General features: G+C 43.7%; 1 protein-coding gene across 1 annotated transcript; it reads left to right on the forward strand.

Moving 5' to 3' along the window:
• Positions 1–7,598: 7,598 nt before the first annotated feature.
• On the forward strand, positions 7,599–17,615 carry LOC122239493 (ral-GDS-related protein-like). The gene is made up of 6 exons (XM_042989206.1): positions 7,599–7,711; positions 11,604–11,673; positions 13,371–13,439; positions 14,317–14,349; positions 14,715–14,836; positions 17,561–17,615. The coding sequence occupies exons 1-6, from the start codon at positions 7,599–7,601 to the stop codon at positions 17,613–17,615; spliced, it is 462 nt and encodes a 153-aa protein (XP_042845140.1).
• Positions 17,616–18,809: the final 1,194 nt, after the last annotated feature.

Raw genomic sequence — 18,809 nt, forward strand, 5'->3', positions numbered from 1 at the left:
TGATTTGAAGGGGCACATGCATCCCAACGTTTTTAGCTTCATTATCAACAGTAGCCAAAGTATGGAATGAACCCAAATGTCCAACTGATGAATGGATAAAGAAGATGTGTTATATATGTACAATGGAATATTACTCAGTGATGAAAAAGAATGAAACATTGCCATTTGCAACAACGTGGATGGAACTGAAGTATATTATGCTAAGCAAAATAAGTCAGTCTGAGAAGGACAAATATATTATTTTACTCATATGTGGAATAAAGAAACAACAGATGAACCTATGGAAAGGGAAGAAAAAATAAGATAAAATCAGAGAAGGAAGCAAACCATAGGAAATCTTTAAAAAAAAAGAACAAACTGAAGTTGTTTGGAGGGGAGGTGGGTGGGGTATGTGTTAAATGGATGATTAAGGGGGACACTAGTTGGGGTGAGCCCTGGGAGTTATATATAAATGATGTCACTAAATTCTATTCCTGAAATCATTACTATACTATATGTTAAGTAAATTGGATTTAAATTTTTAAATAGTGCATGGAAAAAAATGAGAGTGGAAACATAAATGGTGGAAGACTTCTGAATGCAGCAAAACCAAATCAAAGAGGGAAATTATAGCAATACAGGCCTACCACAAGATGCAAGAGAAATCTCAAGTAAACCACCTAGTCTTCCATCTAAAGAAGCTAGAAAAAGAACAAGAAACAAACTTAGAACCAGCAGAAGGAGGGAATAATGAAGATTGGAGCAGATACAAATTACATAGAAAGAAAGAAAGAAGAAAGAGAGAGAAAGAGAAAGACACAGAGAGAAAGAGAGAGGAAGGAAGGAAGGAAGGAAGGAAGGAAGGAAGGAAGAAAACAAAAACAATAGAAGGGATCAATGAAAGCCAAAACTGGCTCTTTGAAAAAAATCAATAAAATTGATAAACCTCTAGCCAGATTTATCACAGAAAAAAAGAATGGACAAAATTACATCAAATCACCAATGAGAAAGGAGAAATAGCAACTAATACCATAGAAATACAATCATAAGAGCATACTATATAAAAATACATGCCAGAAAAATGCAAACCTAGAAGAAATGCTTAAATTCCTAGAAACATATAAATGACCAAAATGGAAAAAAAAAATAGAAAGAGGAAATTTGAACAGACTGATACCCTGTAAGAAAATCAAGTCAGTCATTAAAAACTTCTAACACAGTGTCCAGGACAGATGGCTTCACAGGCAAATTCTACCAAACCATTAAAGAAGATTTAATATCTATTCTTCTTAAAGTATTCCCAAAAATAGAAATGGAAGGAAAACTCTGGATTCATTCTACAAGGCCAGCATTACCCTGATACCAAAACCAGGTAAAGACACCACTACAAAAGAGAAGTACAGGCCAATATCTCTGATGGACATACATGCAAAAACTCTCAGTACAAGAATAGCCAACATAATTCAATATCCGTAAAAAAAATCAGTCACCATGATCAACTGGGATTTATTCCTGGGTCACAACTGTTGTTCAATACTCACATGCCAATTATTGTGATATATCACATCAATAAGAGAAAGGTTACAAACCATAAGATCATTTCAACAGATGCAGAAAAGCATTTGGTAACATAAAACACCCACTCATGATAAAAAAGAAAAAACTTCAACAGAGTAGGTTTTGAGGGAACATACCTCATAATAAAGGCCATCTATGAAAAACACAGCTAACATCATCCTTAATAAGAAAATACTGAGGTCTTTCCCCTTAGGTACAACACAAGGATGTCCACTCTTACCATGTTCACTCAAAATAGTACTGAAAGACATAGCCAAACCAATCAGACAAAAAGAAATAAAAGAAGTCCATATCAGTGTGGAAGAAGTAAATCTCTCACTATTGGCAGATGACAGGATACTATGTATAGAAAAGCCTAAAAACTCCACAATAAAAATGGCTAGAACTGATAAATGAATTCAGTGAAGTCTCAGGATCCATAAATCAATATACAGAAATTTGTTGCATTTCCATAGACTAATAATGAAGCCACCAAAAGAGAAATTAAGAAAACAATCCCATTTAGAGTTGCACTCAAAATAATAACATACCAAGAATATACCTAACCAAACAGAACTTACCCTGAAAATGATAAAACACTGATGACAGAAATTCAAGATGACACAAAGAAATAGAAAGACATTCTGAGCTCATGGATCAAAACAAACATGTTTGAAATGTCTATTGTACCCAGAGCAATCTACTCATTTAATGCAATCCCTATCATTTTTCACAGAACTAGAACAGACAATCCTAAAATTTCTGTGGAACCCTAAGAGACTCCAAAGGACCAAAACACTCCTGAAAGAGAAAAGCAAAGCTAGGTGCGTGACAAAAATAGGTGGCACAAAAATAGACACACAGATCAATAGAACAGAAGACATCCAATGGCTAACAGACACATGAAAAGATGCTCCACATCACTCATGCTCAGGGAAATGCAAATCAAACCACAATGTCAGACCTCCTCATACCTGTCAGAAAGGCTAAAATGAACAACTCAGGCAGTAACAGATGTTGGCACAGATGTGTTGAAAGGGGATCCTTGCATATGGGTGGCTCAGTTGGTTGAATGTCTGACTTCAGCTCAGGTCATGATCACGGGCTTTGGGTTTGAGCCCCATGTTGGGCTCTATGCTGAGAGCTGACAGCTCCCAAGCTGGAGCCTGCTTGGGATTCTGTGTCTCCCTCTCTCTCCGCCCCTTCTTTCAATTTTTGTCTCTCTCTGTCTCAAATATAAAAGTAAAATGTTCAAAAAAAAGGAGGAGGAGTGCTTTCTAACACTCTCATTAAAAAAAATCATAACAGAGTGGCTGCACCAGTTTGCATTCCAACCACCAGTGCTAGAGTGTTTCCCTTTCTCCATATCATCACCAGCAGATGTTGTTTCTTGTGTTGTTAAGTTTAGCCATTCTAACAGATGTGAAGTGGTATATCATCATGGTTTTGTTTTGCATTCCCTTATGATGATTGATGTTGAGCATCTTTCCATGACTCTGTTAGCCATCTGGAAGTCTTCTTTGGAAAAGTGTCTATTCAGGTCCCATTCATAACTGGGCTGTTTGTTTTTTGGGTGTTGAGCTTGATAAATTGTGTCTCAATTTTGCATCTTAACCCTTTATCAGATATGTCCCGTGCAAGTGTCTTCTTCCATTCTTTAGGCTGTTTTTAGTTTTGTTGATTGTTTCCTTTACTGTATAGGCCTTTTGATTTTGATGAGAATATTACCCCACCATCAAAAAGCATGGAGTTTTGCTATTTGCAACTATGTGGTTGGAACTAGAATGTATTATGTGAAGCAAAATGAGTCCATTTGGAAATGACAAATATCATAGAATTTCACTGCTATATGGAGTTTAACACATGAGATGTGGGGAAGAGAAGAAAAGGGGGTGTTTAACAACAGAGAAGAAACTGAGGGTTGATGGAGGGAGGTGGGTGAGGGATGGGCTAGATGAATGATGGGTATTGTGATGAGCACTGGGTGTAAGTGATGAATCACTGAATCTACTGTCTGATAATAAGGTTTCCCTTTCAGGGCCCTTAGTGTCAAAGCAGAGATGACACATGCCTACATGAATTATTTGTGCAAATCTCTAATCACTGTCTTTGGTTTCTAGAAGCAGACCCGTCCCCACTGGAATCAAAGGTGATGGTAGCTGAAATCATGGCAACAATCACCCTCCAGTAAAGGAGTTGAGGCTGCTTTCACTAGTGAAGAATGAGTGCCCTTATCTCTAATGCACAACAAGGGGTCTAGTTTCAGGAGTTTGGTGAAATATTTTTGCTGGTTTGGTGGATGAGAAATTGCACCAAATTCATTGTCCTATTTTCACTTTTCTGATGAGTGAGGCTGGACATTCATCACTTACAGCCATTCCAGAATGTAGCCACTGTTCTCTGTTCTGGTAAGCCTGAACACACTCTCCTGGACATTCCCAGGGTACACAGACAGTGATCCATGTCCAGCCAGGAAACTACTCAGCTGTTAGTGACTCACTTCTAATCATTGGAACATAGTCGAAGTAATAGGAGGTCAGTTTCAAAATTTCATGACACAAATTCTGTCCTTTTCTTCTTATTTGCTTTGTCCTGTGTTTGTTCTATCTCTCTCTGTGTCTCTCTATTCCTCTCTCACGCTCTCTCGGTCTTTTTATCCTTCCCTTGTCTCTCTGCTCTCTGTCCTCATTTTCTCCCTCTGTTTCTCCTCTACCTCTGGAAATGGGGAATCAAGCACTTGATTCCATGCTCCTGTGAAATGACAGAGAGAGAGATAGAGAGAGAGAGGGAGGGAGCTGGGTGGGGGTGACACAAATGATGAGGCAAGAGGGAAGTAAGAGGCTCTTTGTAATTAAAATTCAGACATCTTATCACTTTGGCTGTATTCTCTCGGTCAGAAGCCGGTTTCTAAATACTTAGTGGTTACCCAAGGTGGGGATCACTGAAAGCCATTGTGGAGGTGGCCCACCTCATAAGATGAGATGATGTACATGGGTCTCATTCTATTATGAGACAATTGAACGGTTTTATCCCATGGATGACAATATCTGAATTTCCATTAATTACAAAGCATTCATGGGGCTGACCTAAAAATGAGGGAATGACCTAATGACCTAAAATGACCTAATGACCTAAAAATGATGGAAGTGACTATTCCAGTATCATACTGCTGGAATCCACGTCTGTTTTGAGTCATATTCCAACTCCTTCTTGTAATTCTTCAATCACTAAATTTTGCCTTCGACACATATGACACCATCCCACAGGTGGAATAGATAGTATCTCAGATACACCTGATGAGGTCCCTAGAAAGTAGGTTCTAGACTCATCGTCATCCCCTTTATTCAGGTTTGGAGACTGGGGAGGTCCTGAGAGGCACAGTGATTTTCTCAGGAGAAAGAACTAGTAAGACAAAGGAGGTCCAAATTTAACTCTGTCTTCTCAGTGCTAGAATCTTCATTACATCTTCAGGGAACTGTAAAGAGGGATGTTTTGACTAATTTTTTATGGCTAAGGAGTTGGCATGGGGGATGAGAAGCGGCAATAAACACCCATAGGGGGATTTGGGTAAGTCTGATTCAAAGAAGGTGCCCTGGTAAGAGAATTTTCAAAAAGTGATCTCACATCTTTGGTCCTAGACCTCAACAGAACTTAGAACTGTGATAACCAATCACCCACATTCCAGACACAGCCCCCTATTCATCTCACTTGAGTGGAAACACTTGAGTGGAGGATAGTTAGATGTTCCAATATTGTCTCCTTGGTTTCAGATCTGGGCTCGGAAAGCTCAGAATGAGAATTGTCTTTGTTACTATAAATTTTTTTTTTAACGTTTATTTATTTTTGAGATAGAGAGAGAGACAGAGCATGAATGGGGGAGGAGCAGAGAGAGGGAGACACAGAATCAGAAGCAGGCTCCAGGCTCTGAGCCATCAGCCCAGAGCCCGACGCGGGGCTCGAACTCATGGACCGTGAGATCGTGAGATCCTGACCTGAGCTGAAGTCGGACGCTCAACCGACTGAGCCACCCAGGCGCCCCTGTCTTTGTTACTATAGACATTGGTTCAGCCATCAGTCCCAATGTATCTGGTCATTTTGGAGAAGACACCGAAAGGTAACAGAAGAGACCATGGCAGGCCAATTCAGGCCAGGACAAAATTGTGGTTCTACCTGAGCAGCTCCACACTTCTTGTCCCTCATCACATGTGTGTGTTGGGGAGCGACAAGACAAGGAATTAGGGTTCGGTCCTTCCTGGGAAGAAGCTGGTTGTTAGATGTTGGAAGCCTGGTGGGTCTTTCTTGTTCATGCTTTAGATCATGGCTGGTTCATGAGGTGAGTTCCTCTACCCATATGTTAGTCCTGAGACCTACAAGTTTTATCTTGTTTCCTCCCTGACTAGAGTTCTTTGCAGATTCCCTACTATGCCCCAATTTTGGAACAGATTTTCTCTTGAAAGTATCTCCCAGTGGCAGTGTCCAGACATGTCCCTTATTCCTTCTGGCCAAGCTACCAGGCACAGTCTTTGCAGAACTCAAAGAGATCATCGAGGATCTGGCTGATGGGTTCAACATCTCCATCCTCCCAGACAAGGGGCAGGTACATCAAGCCACCATTACTGTCCAATACTGACCTGAGGTGAGAACAAGAGTAGAGGGACCTCCATAACCAGGACCCTGGGATGACTGGGGTGGGACCAGACCCAGAATCAAATCTGGGCACTCCCCTGGGGCCCTCCCAGGGCTTTCCCACATGAGCACTCCACAGGCCTATTCCCAAATCAATCTGAACTTCCCCATGTAAACCACCAGCCACATGGTAAAGTAGAAATGCACTCTTCACATACATGTTAGAATAGTTTAAAAATGTATATTGTTTTTGCATTTTATTATTGCTTTGATTGTTTTAACTACCTGTCCAGATATCCAGTGTATCAATCAGCTCAAATGTCCTTGCAGACTTTTTCCAAGTCTTATAAATTACCACTCTTGATATGGTGGTTTCTACAAGATAGGGTAGGGGTGGATTAATGCAGTATGTATATTTCTTTGCAACTTATGTGACAGAACATGTAAAATCATCATAGGCCCACCAGGTCAGAAACTTTGGCCTTATGCATCTTCATAATATCTCATAAGGAAAATAATTTGTCACCGATTTAGATTTTCCATGTTCTTGGACCTTGAAAAGTGTCGATTTTATTGCCACTTTAGCAATTCTACAGGTTACATCTTCAGTGTCCTAATAGTCTGTATTGATTTGCTAGGTGTGCCATAATATACAACCGCAGAATGGGTGAGAGTCCTCTAACGCCTACTGGCCTGGTAATGGTCTCTGTCTCTACAGATCTCCACCCAGGAAGTTGTTTAGGAGCTGGAAAATGGGTTCAACTACTCCATCTCCCTAGACAAGGGACAGATGCATCAGGCCAGCAACAAAGGCCAAAATTGGTCTTTTTTAAGTATAGGCACAGAGGAGGTCACCACAGCCAGGACCCCAGGATAACTGGGGTGGGCCCAGATCCTTGACTCAAATCTGGCAACTCCTAAGACCATTCCAGGAATATGATTATTCCATATCCTTCCCATCCCTGTCAGGAGCTGACCAAGCCTCAGATTATTTATTGGGAATGTCATGCAGCCTATTCTTTGATGCTTCTCAGTTCTGGTGTGCATAATCTTGAGAAACCACAGGAAATCCCTAATCCTCCTTCAATATTGTTGGAGACTCACTGGAATAATTCTCTTACAACAGGGTATTAACACATAGAGGTTTTACTGTTTTCACCTAACAAAATGCCTTGAAGGTATCAATTATTTATCATTCCCCTCAAATCAAGATGTACTTTTAAAGCTTAGAACAGTTTATGGTGTGGGCACTCAGGTCCCGCGTCTTGCACAAGTTCATGAGGTGATGGGAGTTTCTGGTCTGAGCTCCAGTCCTTGATCTTCCTGGTGTCTCATGGTGATGCTGCTGATTATATTTTCCTCTTGTCCACCAGTGTGAAAAAGAGTCCACATTGTGCCTGGATGAGGCCTGCACAATGTAAACACTCATGGAAGGCATGTCTCTGGTACCAGCACACCCAAGTAGAAACATCACTTACATCACCACATTCCTCGACCCCTATGAGGTCTTCACCAGCTCCCAAAAGATCCTGGACCATCTATTTAATAGGTGAGTGCCTGCCCGCCCCCCCCCCCCATAGAATCATGTGTCTGTGGAATGTCAATGTATTTCTCTGAACTTCACTTTGCTCTCCTGAAAAGTAGGTTGGTAAAAGAATAAATATCATTGTAGGACATTATGGGATAAACTCATGGCAGGTGATTACCTAGTACCCTACGCTGCACAAAGGGCTGCTAGACATGCTGGGTATCTTCATGTCTGTGATTTCTCTGTCCCCAGTGAAGGAGCTCACTGCCTTGTCCCTCCCTGGCCTGTGGCCTCTGTGAGTTTGGAAAGGAACATGGAAAACAAACTGGTTTCCCAATTGCAAAGAAGTTTTGAGATTCTAACTATTCCTGGTACTTGCCTTTGGTGTAGCCAGATTAGACCTCTCTGGGGGCAGGCAGAGGAGCCCCAGTCACACTCATATATCTTGGAAGGTTCTGGTTGGGCTCCATCCATTAAATAATATATATTAAACACCTACTAAATGCAGGCATTTTTGTAGACACTAAGATAACTCAATGAAGCAGACTCAATCCTTGGACCTCAATTCTAATCTGAGAATCAGAGTGTCATACTAGATATTATAATCAGCGTGTTCTCAGTACATTAGCTGTTGAATCTCTCCTGACCTTCTGTAGACACAGATGCATCTTCACATATTCAGACTTTGATGAAGGAACACAAGAACAACTAAAACTGTGAATAGTCTTTGGGCTTAGAAAGAGGATCTACTGTCTGCACACAACAAAATGGGATTGTAAGGGAGCCCCTGGGGAGGGACTGGTAGTACCCTGATCTCACACATGTTTGATTCCTATGGAGGGCTGGCATCTCAGGGCTTCCACTGCATGAGAAAATGAGTTAGGGAACTCTGGATGGGGCCTCAAGCCCCCTGGGATCAGAGGGGAGGCTGGGCTGAATCAGCCCATGAAGGACTCATCGTTTCCACAGTTCCATCTTACACTCCCTGCCTGTCCATACCTACCTCTCTTGACCATTACAGCTGGGGTCCAGAATAGTAGATTTGGTGAACAGCCTGCCCACAAATATGTCATAAACCTCAGTTCTGATGCTCATGTGCATAGGAGTATGCTCAGACTCTTTGGGAGACAAGTGTCAGTGGGAAGATGAGGTGCACACAGGATCTCTTTTAGATTTGCTTTTTGACCATGACTTCCATTGCTAAAAAGAGCCACAGAGTGGTTGGGAGTGGGTAGGTGCTCAGCCCCAAAGAAGCAGGTTGTGGAAGCATGGTGTGGAGCAAAAGGCTAGGCCTCTGACTCTGTTCCACACATGCTTCCTCCAGTGGCCTCTCTCCCAACTCAGGCACCTGGCCGGATAAATACTTACAGATGACTGGCAGACCCTGCCATGGTTAAACTTAAAGATGGCATACATATAGGCCAATTTGGCTTAGACCTGAAGTGCCATGACCCACTTTTCATGGTCCATTTGGAACATCTAGTGCCTTTTGAGGCAGAGCAAGAGGGTAAGAGGGACTTCAGTCTGGGAAAAAATTCTAGGGTAGGGTTCATGTGCTGGGTACTCCCTTAAAGACAGTGGGATCCTTCCTGTTTTGGGAAAGACACATGGAAATTCTGTTATATTGTTGAACTTCTCTCTTTATCCTCTCCACTGCCAACTCTAGTTCCCCAGCCTACTGCAAAGTCAGAACAAGAGCCAACCCTGGATTTAGAGATTGTTCCAGATTTATTTTTACTACCACATTTAGTGATGGAGCCACCATCAACACCATCAACAGCTCTAGTGCTGGAGCAAGAGCAAACATCAGCTCTAGGTGCCAAGTCCTGAACTGGAGTCAGCTGGACCTTCAGCTATATTCAGAATTTCATCTCCACCTATGAAAATAAATACAGAGCCACCTCCAGTTTCAGAGGCCTCCTGCTCCTGGCATGTGACAAGTAAGAACAGTCCAGTTGAGGAAAAGTCTGACCTCATGGTCTTCCCTCCCCAGCTGGTGGCCAAGCAATTAACAGTAATAGATGTGGTGAGCAGCTGGGTTCGTTTTGCCAAGGGAGGACTTCCCTCTGCCATCAGCTGCCTCAGACCTGCCTTTTCCTGATCTGGACTCATTATCTGGGTCCAAGTCCCAGCTCCACCACTTGCCATTTGTGTGATTTGTGTAACTTTTTAAACGTCTGAGCCTTTACTGTCCATCTTGGTCAGTAGAGATGGACGCTAATAGCACCTTGCTGCAAAAATTGGCTGTGCAGATTAAATATGGTAGAACAGATAGAAAGTTGGGTAAGGCCTGGCCCAATTGGTGAGGGAGGAACACTCCCTGTGTGCAGCCAGGTCCATGGGTTGCCACCCACATGCCCAGGAAACTCAGCAGCCTCAGCACTTATTAGGCACCTGGTGTGTACTAAATTACAAGCAAGACAAAGAAGGCCATGGTTGTAGTTGTCACAGAAGGATGTGCATCTCAATAGAAAGAGCAGAGGGTGATCAGGACGGCTGGAAGATGTCCCCTTGGTAAGAACAAACTTGAGCTACTTTCTGGAATCTCAGAGTTAGTGAGGAGGGGCTGGATGCAAAAGAACCCTTTCTTCACCACCAGTATTGGGTCATGAGTCATTCCATGCTGTATGCCCTCAGTGAGCAGAGAACAAAACCTAGGAACTCCCAATAGGTCTGAGCTCCAGGTTTGACCAGTGAATACTTCCTGGGACTGCGGGCACTGATCTAGGCTGTGGCAGTGCCCAATGACACTCTCCTTGCTCCCCAGGAGCTGTTCCAGAAGGTGGTGCCCAGTCATTGCCTGGGCTCCACTTGGCCCGAGAGGGATAAACCTGGCAATGAGCATCTGGCAACCATGGTCTGTGACACCATCACCCATTCAAAAGTGTGACCAACTGTGTCATCACCACCTGCCTCAGGGACCCACGCTTGACTGCCCAGGACAGGGCCAGGGTAGTAGAGCATTGGATCCAGGTGGCCCAGGTATGCTGGGGGAGTTCCAGTGGAGTCCTACTCTGGAAATTGGGAATTGCCTCTTCACTTTTTCATTTCCATGGTCTGAGCCCCTCCACAGTCCCTAGGCCTTTCCTGCCAGAAGCACACCGGATTTGACTCCTATGTCCCAGTGGTGGACTTCCTACCTGGTTTCTTCCTTGAATGGAACAAAATCATCCTCCCTATGAGTATTACTCTTTTGGCCCTAAATATGCATTTCCAGGACTCCCCAAGCATCTGTGTCATCCGGGAGGGGAGATTTAAACTGAGGCGACTAAAGCTAGAGGAAATAGGGCTCCAGCTCCCCACCTCACAGCATATCCTCTTTCCTCTCCAGGAGTGCCAAATTCTGAGGAACTACTCATTGCATGCCATCCTCTCTGCTCTGCAGAGCACCTTGATTTGCAGTCCGAAGAACACATGGGGGAAAGTTTCCAGGTATCTACCTCTCTCCACAAGAGGACCAGGATGGATTAGGGACCTCCTATTTCTACCATTGTTCCCTCAGTCAGCTGGGAACTCCTGGGAGGCAGCAAACCCTGGGGGCAGAGACTGGGCTGATATGTGGGGTCTTCAGACTCTCTGGGTCCTCAGCCCACCAGTTCTGCTTCAGGAATCAGTTCTCTTACAGGTCAGATACTGGGTTGATTTAAGTTGGAGATTTTCCAGCGTTTGTAGCAGCAGAACTATAAGTCCATTAAAATAAAAAGCTAGGCAACACAGAGAAGCTCAATAGAAATGGAAATTGAGGCCCCAGGTGACCACCATGAAAGCTCCCCTCCCCAACCACACACACCTTAGTGCTCAGAGGAACCTAGTGAAAACACTCACTCAGCTGAAGCTTTTGGTTCTTAAATAAAAGGGATTGGCACTCATATCCTCCATGCTATTCCTAAATTTTTCTTTTTTCTCCTCTCAGGGAGAGCTACGAAAAATTTAAGGAGCTGTGTAGTCAAGACAAGTCACTGAACAGGGAAATGATGACCAAGGTAGAGTGGAAGTTGGGAGTCTGGAAATAGAGGGAGGACTGAGAGGGAAAGGGGAATGGGTGCGATGTGGTTTCGTTAGTTTCTCATTTAATGTTTGTTTTTGTTGTTGTTTAATTATAGATTTTTCTGGATTAACAGGAGGAGGGACCTGTGTGGTCTATGGACAAATGGGGGACAGTTTGAGGTTTGGGAGTCCCTGGTCATAGGATATAATGGTGTTGGCGGGACTGTCTAGCTGGCAACATTAGCTAGTCTCTTGCTTCCATGAGGGTCTATCCTGCTGGCACTAATCTTTCTCTAGGCTCTTGAGTGGATGAGACAACTAGGGATTCCTTTCTTTCCTAAACCAGCCCAGTCTGCTCTCAAGAAGGCTGGACTCTACTTTTTCTTCTGTTTGCACATCTCCAAGGAGAGGGCGTCTCTAAGGGGATTCCCATGGATCCGGTGGAAAAAAAGCCTTTCCAGGCTTGTGTTCAAATGGCTGGACAGAGACAGATATGTATGCATTCTCTGACTCCACACTAAATCCCTACAGCAGTCACTGCTATTCAATCATAGGATTCTCACCTAAGTGCTTAGTTGGCACTGACATATGCCCTCAGTGGCTAATGAGAAATGTCTGGGGAAATGATGGATTCACAGTGGATCCTTCCTGAATGGGTATGAGAAGTTTCATGTAAATAAGGTAGTAAAGTGTCTTGTCATCCTCTTCTCTGTCAATTAGAGGTTAGCACTTTAAGGGTTTCCTTCCTGAGTGAATGAAGACTGCTCAGCTGAGGAATGTCCTGAGGACTTGTTGCTTGGAGAGGATCAAACTTTGGCTTTGATCTGGGTATAGAGACTCCAAATGGGATAAGGCAGGCAGCTACTGCTTAATCAGACTTTCAAGACACCCTATTCTTCTCCATCAATGGCTTGGCCCAGTCAGGGGCCTGGACATACTTCAAAAGCCCAGAGGAAAGGATTTCTGGTCAGTGGTGGTCTTAGACTGGGGAAGAGCAGCTGAGACAGGGTCTCTGACTAAAAGGAGAGAGTGGCCTTTCATCTGTGAACCCCTGAAAAATTTATTTCCCCTATTTGGACTTCTGTTTCCTCATTTGGGAAATGGAGGGATGCCAATTCTGTGGTGTAGGCCTCACCAAGTGGTGATGAGGTTCAAGGGAGGAAAGGAATGTATGGATCTTTCTGTCCTGCTCCATCTGATGTGTAAAAGCAAGACCAGTGATGGCATTGGGTCCTCAGTAGGCCCTGTGAGGTAGGTGGAATTCTCACACTTTTCAGATGAAGAAGCAGGTTCAGGGAGGCCCAGCCACAGGCCCTACTTCACACACAGAATGAGTGTTTGTTCTGGGATTGATCTAGAATCAGGGCACACTGGAATGTTAAAGTAGCATTGGCACCAGATGACTCAGGTCACATGTCAAGTGGCCAAATACAGCAGTACTGAGGAGAATTTGGGTGAGGGGGAAGTGTGGCCTCACTAACCTTGTCCTCAACCCTGGCAGGAGGCACCCTCCAGGCTTGTCACCCAAGAGATAAACACCCAGAAAGCCCAAGAGAGGAATCAGCAGCAGGAAGCTCATGGAGCATGGGGCAGGGGCTTCAGGGTGAGAGGAGGGGCTCCCCCTCCCAGCAGGAGGCCTGCAAATCAAGAGAAGAGCAGCTTCTCACTTTAGTTCTGACTCCTTTTGTCACAGTGCCTGAAATCCTCTTTTAGAAGTAACCGGAAGATGGTCTGTAAAGCTGGGTACAGGATGGATTTGGGGGTAAGGAGGGGCCTAGGACCACATATCCTGTGACTAGGAGTCTGGTGTTCTTGGAGGGTGAGGGAAAGGGAGTTGGGGGGAAGCTGCTAAGGGACATAGTCTGGTCCATGTGGGAACCCTGGGGTAGGTGAAGAGGCTGAGGGTAAGGATTTTTCTTTGGAAGTTTGTGGGGTTTCCTGAGAGCAGGGGCTCATCCCACCCTTACCACAATGGCACAGGGTGTTGTCCCCTTCCTTCGAATATCCCTCATCAGCTTGGTGATGCTGCCCCTGACAATGGAGGATTATCTGGAGGTGGGTGAGCCTGGGGACTAAGCAGGGAACCATTAATGAAGCTTGGAAGCAGAGAGCCCTGAGCTCAGAATTTGGCAAAGCTCCTCTCCTGAGAGCCTCACAGCCACTCCTGTGAGCTGGTAAATCATGCCCATCTTAAGTGATGTGAAGGGAGACTCTGCATAAGACAATGGTTTGGGTTCCCCAGGCTGGTAAATCAGCAGACCTGCCTGACTGCAAAGTGCACAAACTTTTAACAGAGCTGGGGTCAGTCTCTTCCTCATATGAGGCACCTTGGGGGAGACTGAAATCTGGCCCATCCATGTCAGGAAGCACCTAAGTGAATGAGCAGTCTGTTCTTGCCTGAGGCCTTAGCCTCTTTGTATACCATCAGAAAGGGCTGGGTTATAAGGTCCCTGAGCCTCTGTCCCCATGTCCCCCCTTCTTTGGACCCAGCACCTGGCCTAAGTCCTTGTTCTGTTTTCTGTGTATGCCTGGCCCCATTGTGGGACCTGGTGGTAGTGCAACATGAGAAGCATTTGGCATAGGGGGCTCAGAATGGCTACTGGGCTCTTTCTGATGGGTTTTGATTGTCTGTTTTCCAGGGAGGAAAGATCAACCTCAAGAAAAGGAATGAGGTGAACAGCTGTGATACTTCCTGTGGGAGAGTTTGGGGAGTGGAAATCAGAGACACAGCCCCACCCCAGAGAGATTACTCCCTGACTCCATCCCATATTTTATGTTTATTCAGAAGAGACCCATCCAACTGAAATTTGAGGTTAAGGGGGAAGGGGTGGGATCAAGGCAAACTTCCTTGAGGAGGTGCTATTTACACCTATCTCTGAGAATAGGAATGGCCTGGATGGAATTGAGGAAAGGAGGGTTCCCATGTATGCAAAGACCCAGGACCTATCCACTGTCCCATTCTTCACATCCCATAAGACCTTATAGCATCCCCCATGAGGTCCTGTCTGTATCCTGTCTTTCTCTCTTCTGGCTCCAGGAATACAAAGCAATGAGGGAGATCCTGCTGCTTCAGATGGCTGCAAATAATTACAACCTCAACCCTAAGGAGGAATTTGGGGCCTGGTTCCAAGACACAGAGAGACTCAGTGAGAATGAGAGGTGAGATGAGCTCAAGCAGGAGATGGTGGAGGGCAGCTTGGACTCTCCCTGGTGGCCAGTCCAGAGAATCTGTGTCCATAGCTCCCTGGGTCAGCCCTAGACCTTGGTGCATTGTGACCTCTGGAGTACCTGGACTTTAGCTGCTGGAAAGGACTCCTTAAGTGTGATTCCTGATAGGCTCATAGGTGTCACTCTGTCTTATAGCTACATCCTGTCCTGTCAGCTGGAGCCCTGATCTTAGTGAGCCAGCAGATCGGTCAAGGCCAAGAAGAAATGGCCATCATCAAGTTCAGGTGTGAGTGAGTGTCCAAGTTGGCAGTGCAACCTCTTCCTCGGCTGTGGAGACACAGCTGGGATGCTTGGGGGCACCAGTACCCCTGCTCTGAGGTGAAGGAGAACACTGGGAGCTTCTTCTTGGGGTCTCTTGAAGGCCAGGGGAAGAAGAAATGATCCCATCCATCTCCCTGACTTCAGTTCTCTGAGGCCTATTTACCTATTTGGAGGAGTGATATTTAGTAAGTGCTAGTTTAGTTTAAATATTACATTAAAGTCATGTTTCTTTTACAGCCTAGGAGTTGTTATTTGGTTCTTTTACTTCCTATGCTACTTTAAATGATGACCAGATGCTCACATTTCCTCTTGAATAAAGAAATCTTGCAGTTATAAGCTTATTGTATGTGAGAGAAAGGAGAATGTCCATGCTACACTCTTCCTAGTGAAGGGGCCCCAAATTCCCCTTCCTCAGAGGATATGTTGACTTCAGTGTGGCTCTCTTGTAAGAAGCAGAAGAGTCCTCAAATCTACCAGGATGTAGAAGTTGAAGCTAATTTCACAGACATAGCAACCATCACTGAAATTGGGAGTCTAACACTTGCCAGGACCACTTCCTGCCCCAGGACAGTGGTTTTCACACTTTGGAGGAAAGGAAACATTTTTTGGCTTCTCTTGTTGAGGTTTATTGCAATAAAGTATTAAAAACTTTAAGTTCTCTAGTTCAGTGTCTGAAATTGCATCAGCACTAAGTAGGGAAAAAACGTAAAGAGATCAAACTGTGCATGTGTAAAGCATGAAGAGAGAAGATAATGTGAATGGCCTAAGTGCAGTAAGAACTTTCTATCCTGTATCCCTATAGGGGTTCCATGATCACCCTCTACCTAAGATCTTCATCCGTGTACTTTAAATTCCTTTTTCTGCTTGTCTTATATCCAGGGGAAAGAGTGTGATGCATGTTTTAAAGCTCTAGCTGGGCCTCCTTCCATAAACATTCATGAATAAGATTTTCAACATTCCTACACTTCCTTATACAATTCTTTGTAAGGCAAAAATTCCCTGCATCACTCCCACTCCTTCTTGGCTGGGACTTGGATCTGTGGTGGTTTCTTATTTGCCAAGATCAAGGTCCATATAAATGGCCAGTGAGAACCCCCACATTCTCCTTTGCTGGCCAAGACGACTTCTGGGTCCATGTGGTTCTGAAGTCCATGGTCTCAGAGAGTCACAAGTGTGCACAAACAGTTTTATTGTTACTGATTTGTAGCTAGGGTAGCTAGGCCCAAGCCCATGAATGGCTGTATTCTTTGCCATTGTTGAATGCTTTGGTTAGTTCGTGGGCGGGATGGGGGGAGGGTGGGAACCTTTCTTCTTGGAAAGATGACGCATGAGAGGAGCGGATGTAGGGAATTCTATCATGGGAATGCCACCAGGCTGATTTGTGGGCATGCATGGACACAGAATTACCAATTTAAATATTGACTTGCTTACAATCTGGGGGAAAAACAGATGCTGTTCTGAGCTTACCAGAAAGTCCCAAGGAGTTTTAACACTCAGAATTTTGAAAGGAGAAATTTAAAATATAACTCATAAGGTTCTTTATTTAAGAAGCATAGATCCCAGGGGCACCTGGGTGGCTCCGTTGGTTAAGTGTCTGATTTCGGCTCAGGTCATGATCTTGCGGTTTGTGAGTTCGAGCCCCACGTCTGGCTCTGTGCTGACAGCTTGGAGTCTGGAGCCTGCTTCAGATTCTGTGTCTTCCTCTCTCTATGCCCCTTCCTCACTCCCACTCTGTCTTTGTCTCTCTCAAAAGTAAAAAAAAAAAAAAAAAAAAAAAAAAAAAAAAAAAAAAGTTAAAAAAAAGAAGCATAGATCCTGTTCTCTCTTAATCATTTTTTGGTTATCCAAGATGTGTCATTTTAAATATCTTACCATTATTACATTTTCAGATATATTTCACATAGTATGAGTGCAGATTACTTTCTTGTGCATAAAAACATAATAGAAAGGGTCATGAGCATAATATTCCACCTTATTCATTAGTTTCTCAGAGGAATTGCTAAATGAGAAAAAAAAAACCCAGTTTTATTCCTTCCTTGACAAGCTCCAAAGTATGCCAACTGTGTTCCACTGCTTAGATAACTACTGAGTTTTTGGAAGTATCTCTAGACCACAATTTCAAAATTAGGACAAGCCGAAGATTTTCCACTTTCTTCTGCTTCAGTTATTTGTGATTATGATCAAGTCTACATATTGTGTTCATCAAGGAAGACCTTGCTCCCAAGGAGAGCTGCAATTCTTTGTGTCTAACAGGTTAAAAATCCAGTGGAGAATCTGATGGTGGAAATGGGTGGCTCTTTGCAGAGAGCTGAAATTATTACTGCCATTATGTCATGGCACAGAGGCAATTTTTTTGAGATGACTCAAAAGCCTGATGACTCGCTTTCTGTCCAGGTCGTGGCTTCAAGCAATGAGGCATGTTCCAGGCAAGAGTGTGGCTAGAGCATGACTAGAGCATGGCTAGAGCAAAGCATCACTCATGATGCAATCAGCAAAAAAGACTGGGACATTGAGCTTTTAAATGATTTAGCATCCCCACTGGGAGGAGGTACATATCTCCTTGTGATCCCAGAACATCCTGCACTGCCCTGGACAGCAGAAAGAGCATGCGTGGCCATCCCAAAGTGGATCCTCAGCATCCTGCACTGCACCCAATAGCCAGCAGGGGGAGCGAGAAGTCACCCTTCCTGAGTATCTTGCAACACGTGAGTGAGTGTTCCTTCAGAGTACATCAGCATGTCCTTGGTGAGATAATTTCCTTAGGAACTTCCAACAAGGTTCATGGCTTCAGGACTGGATAGGTGGTGACAGTGTGAGGAAAACACTCCCTTTTGGTGCCACAAGGGCTCAGCAAGGGGCTGTGCTGCAGCTTGTCCCAGAGGCACAGAGCCTTGTTGTTTTTTTTTTTCACCATTCCCATGTGGATATGTGGATTATTCTCTGCTTTAACACTACTTACTTTACAACAGGACCTGTTCTTTAAAGGACTTGGTGGGTCAAAATAACGCTCTGGGGTTGTTTACAGACTCAGGGTTGTTTCATGGGAAGAAATCCCTGCACAGTTCAGAGAGAGATAAACACATGGATGATGATGAAAAGAATATACAGGATATAAGGACCTTCCAGTCCAATGAGCTGGGGGACATGGGTTGTACCTGGCAGAGACATACGGAATCCACAGGGCTAAGGGTAAAAGTGTAAACTTATACACCTACTGTCATTACTTTTTAATGGTTAATTTTTCCTATAACGTGAAGGTATTTAAATAATATTGAAAAAGTAAGTAGTAGGTGTATTAAAACACATCAAAAAAAGACATCGCTTTATGATACAATATTTCAAGTATGTCAAAATCAGAATTTATTATTATTTTACTTTCTTGGCTTTAAATGAAGACAAATTATCTGTATTTAAAATACACTTCTTGTTTTTGAAAGAGACTATTTTGTGTGTTTGACATTTTCTCATAATATAGTGACAATCTTAGATATTTTTACTATCAACTCATTAAGTATCTTTGCAGGACTTCATGTGACTAGTATTGTTAAGTGTAGTATTATTTAAAAACAACAATAAATCCAGACCACTACCAAATGTATAAGAATAGAATAATAAAATAATGGATCAGTTTTAGAAGATCAAA

The sequence above is a fragment of the Panthera tigris genome, chromosome B3 (genome assembly GCF_018350195.1).
Source record: "Panthera tigris isolate Pti1 chromosome B3, P.tigris_Pti1_mat1.1, whole genome shotgun sequence".
NCBI lineage: Eukaryota > Metazoa > Chordata > Mammalia > Carnivora > Felidae > Panthera > Panthera tigris.

Excerpts from the sequence above, each read along its gene's own strand:
- LOC122239493 (XM_042989206.1), top strand. The coding sequence starts at position 7,599 with ATGTCTCTGGTACCAGCACACCCAAGTAGAAACATCACTTACATCACC. Across the intron at positions 7,712-11,603 it reads CTGGACCATCTATTTAATAG|GGAGAGCTACGAAAAATTTA; the intron begins GTGAGTGCCTGC and ends TTCTCCTCTCAG. Across the intron at positions 13,440-14,316 it reads GGTACAGGATGGATTTGGGG|GGAGGAAAGATCAACCTCAA; the intron begins GTAAGGAGGGGC and ends TCTGTTTTCCAG.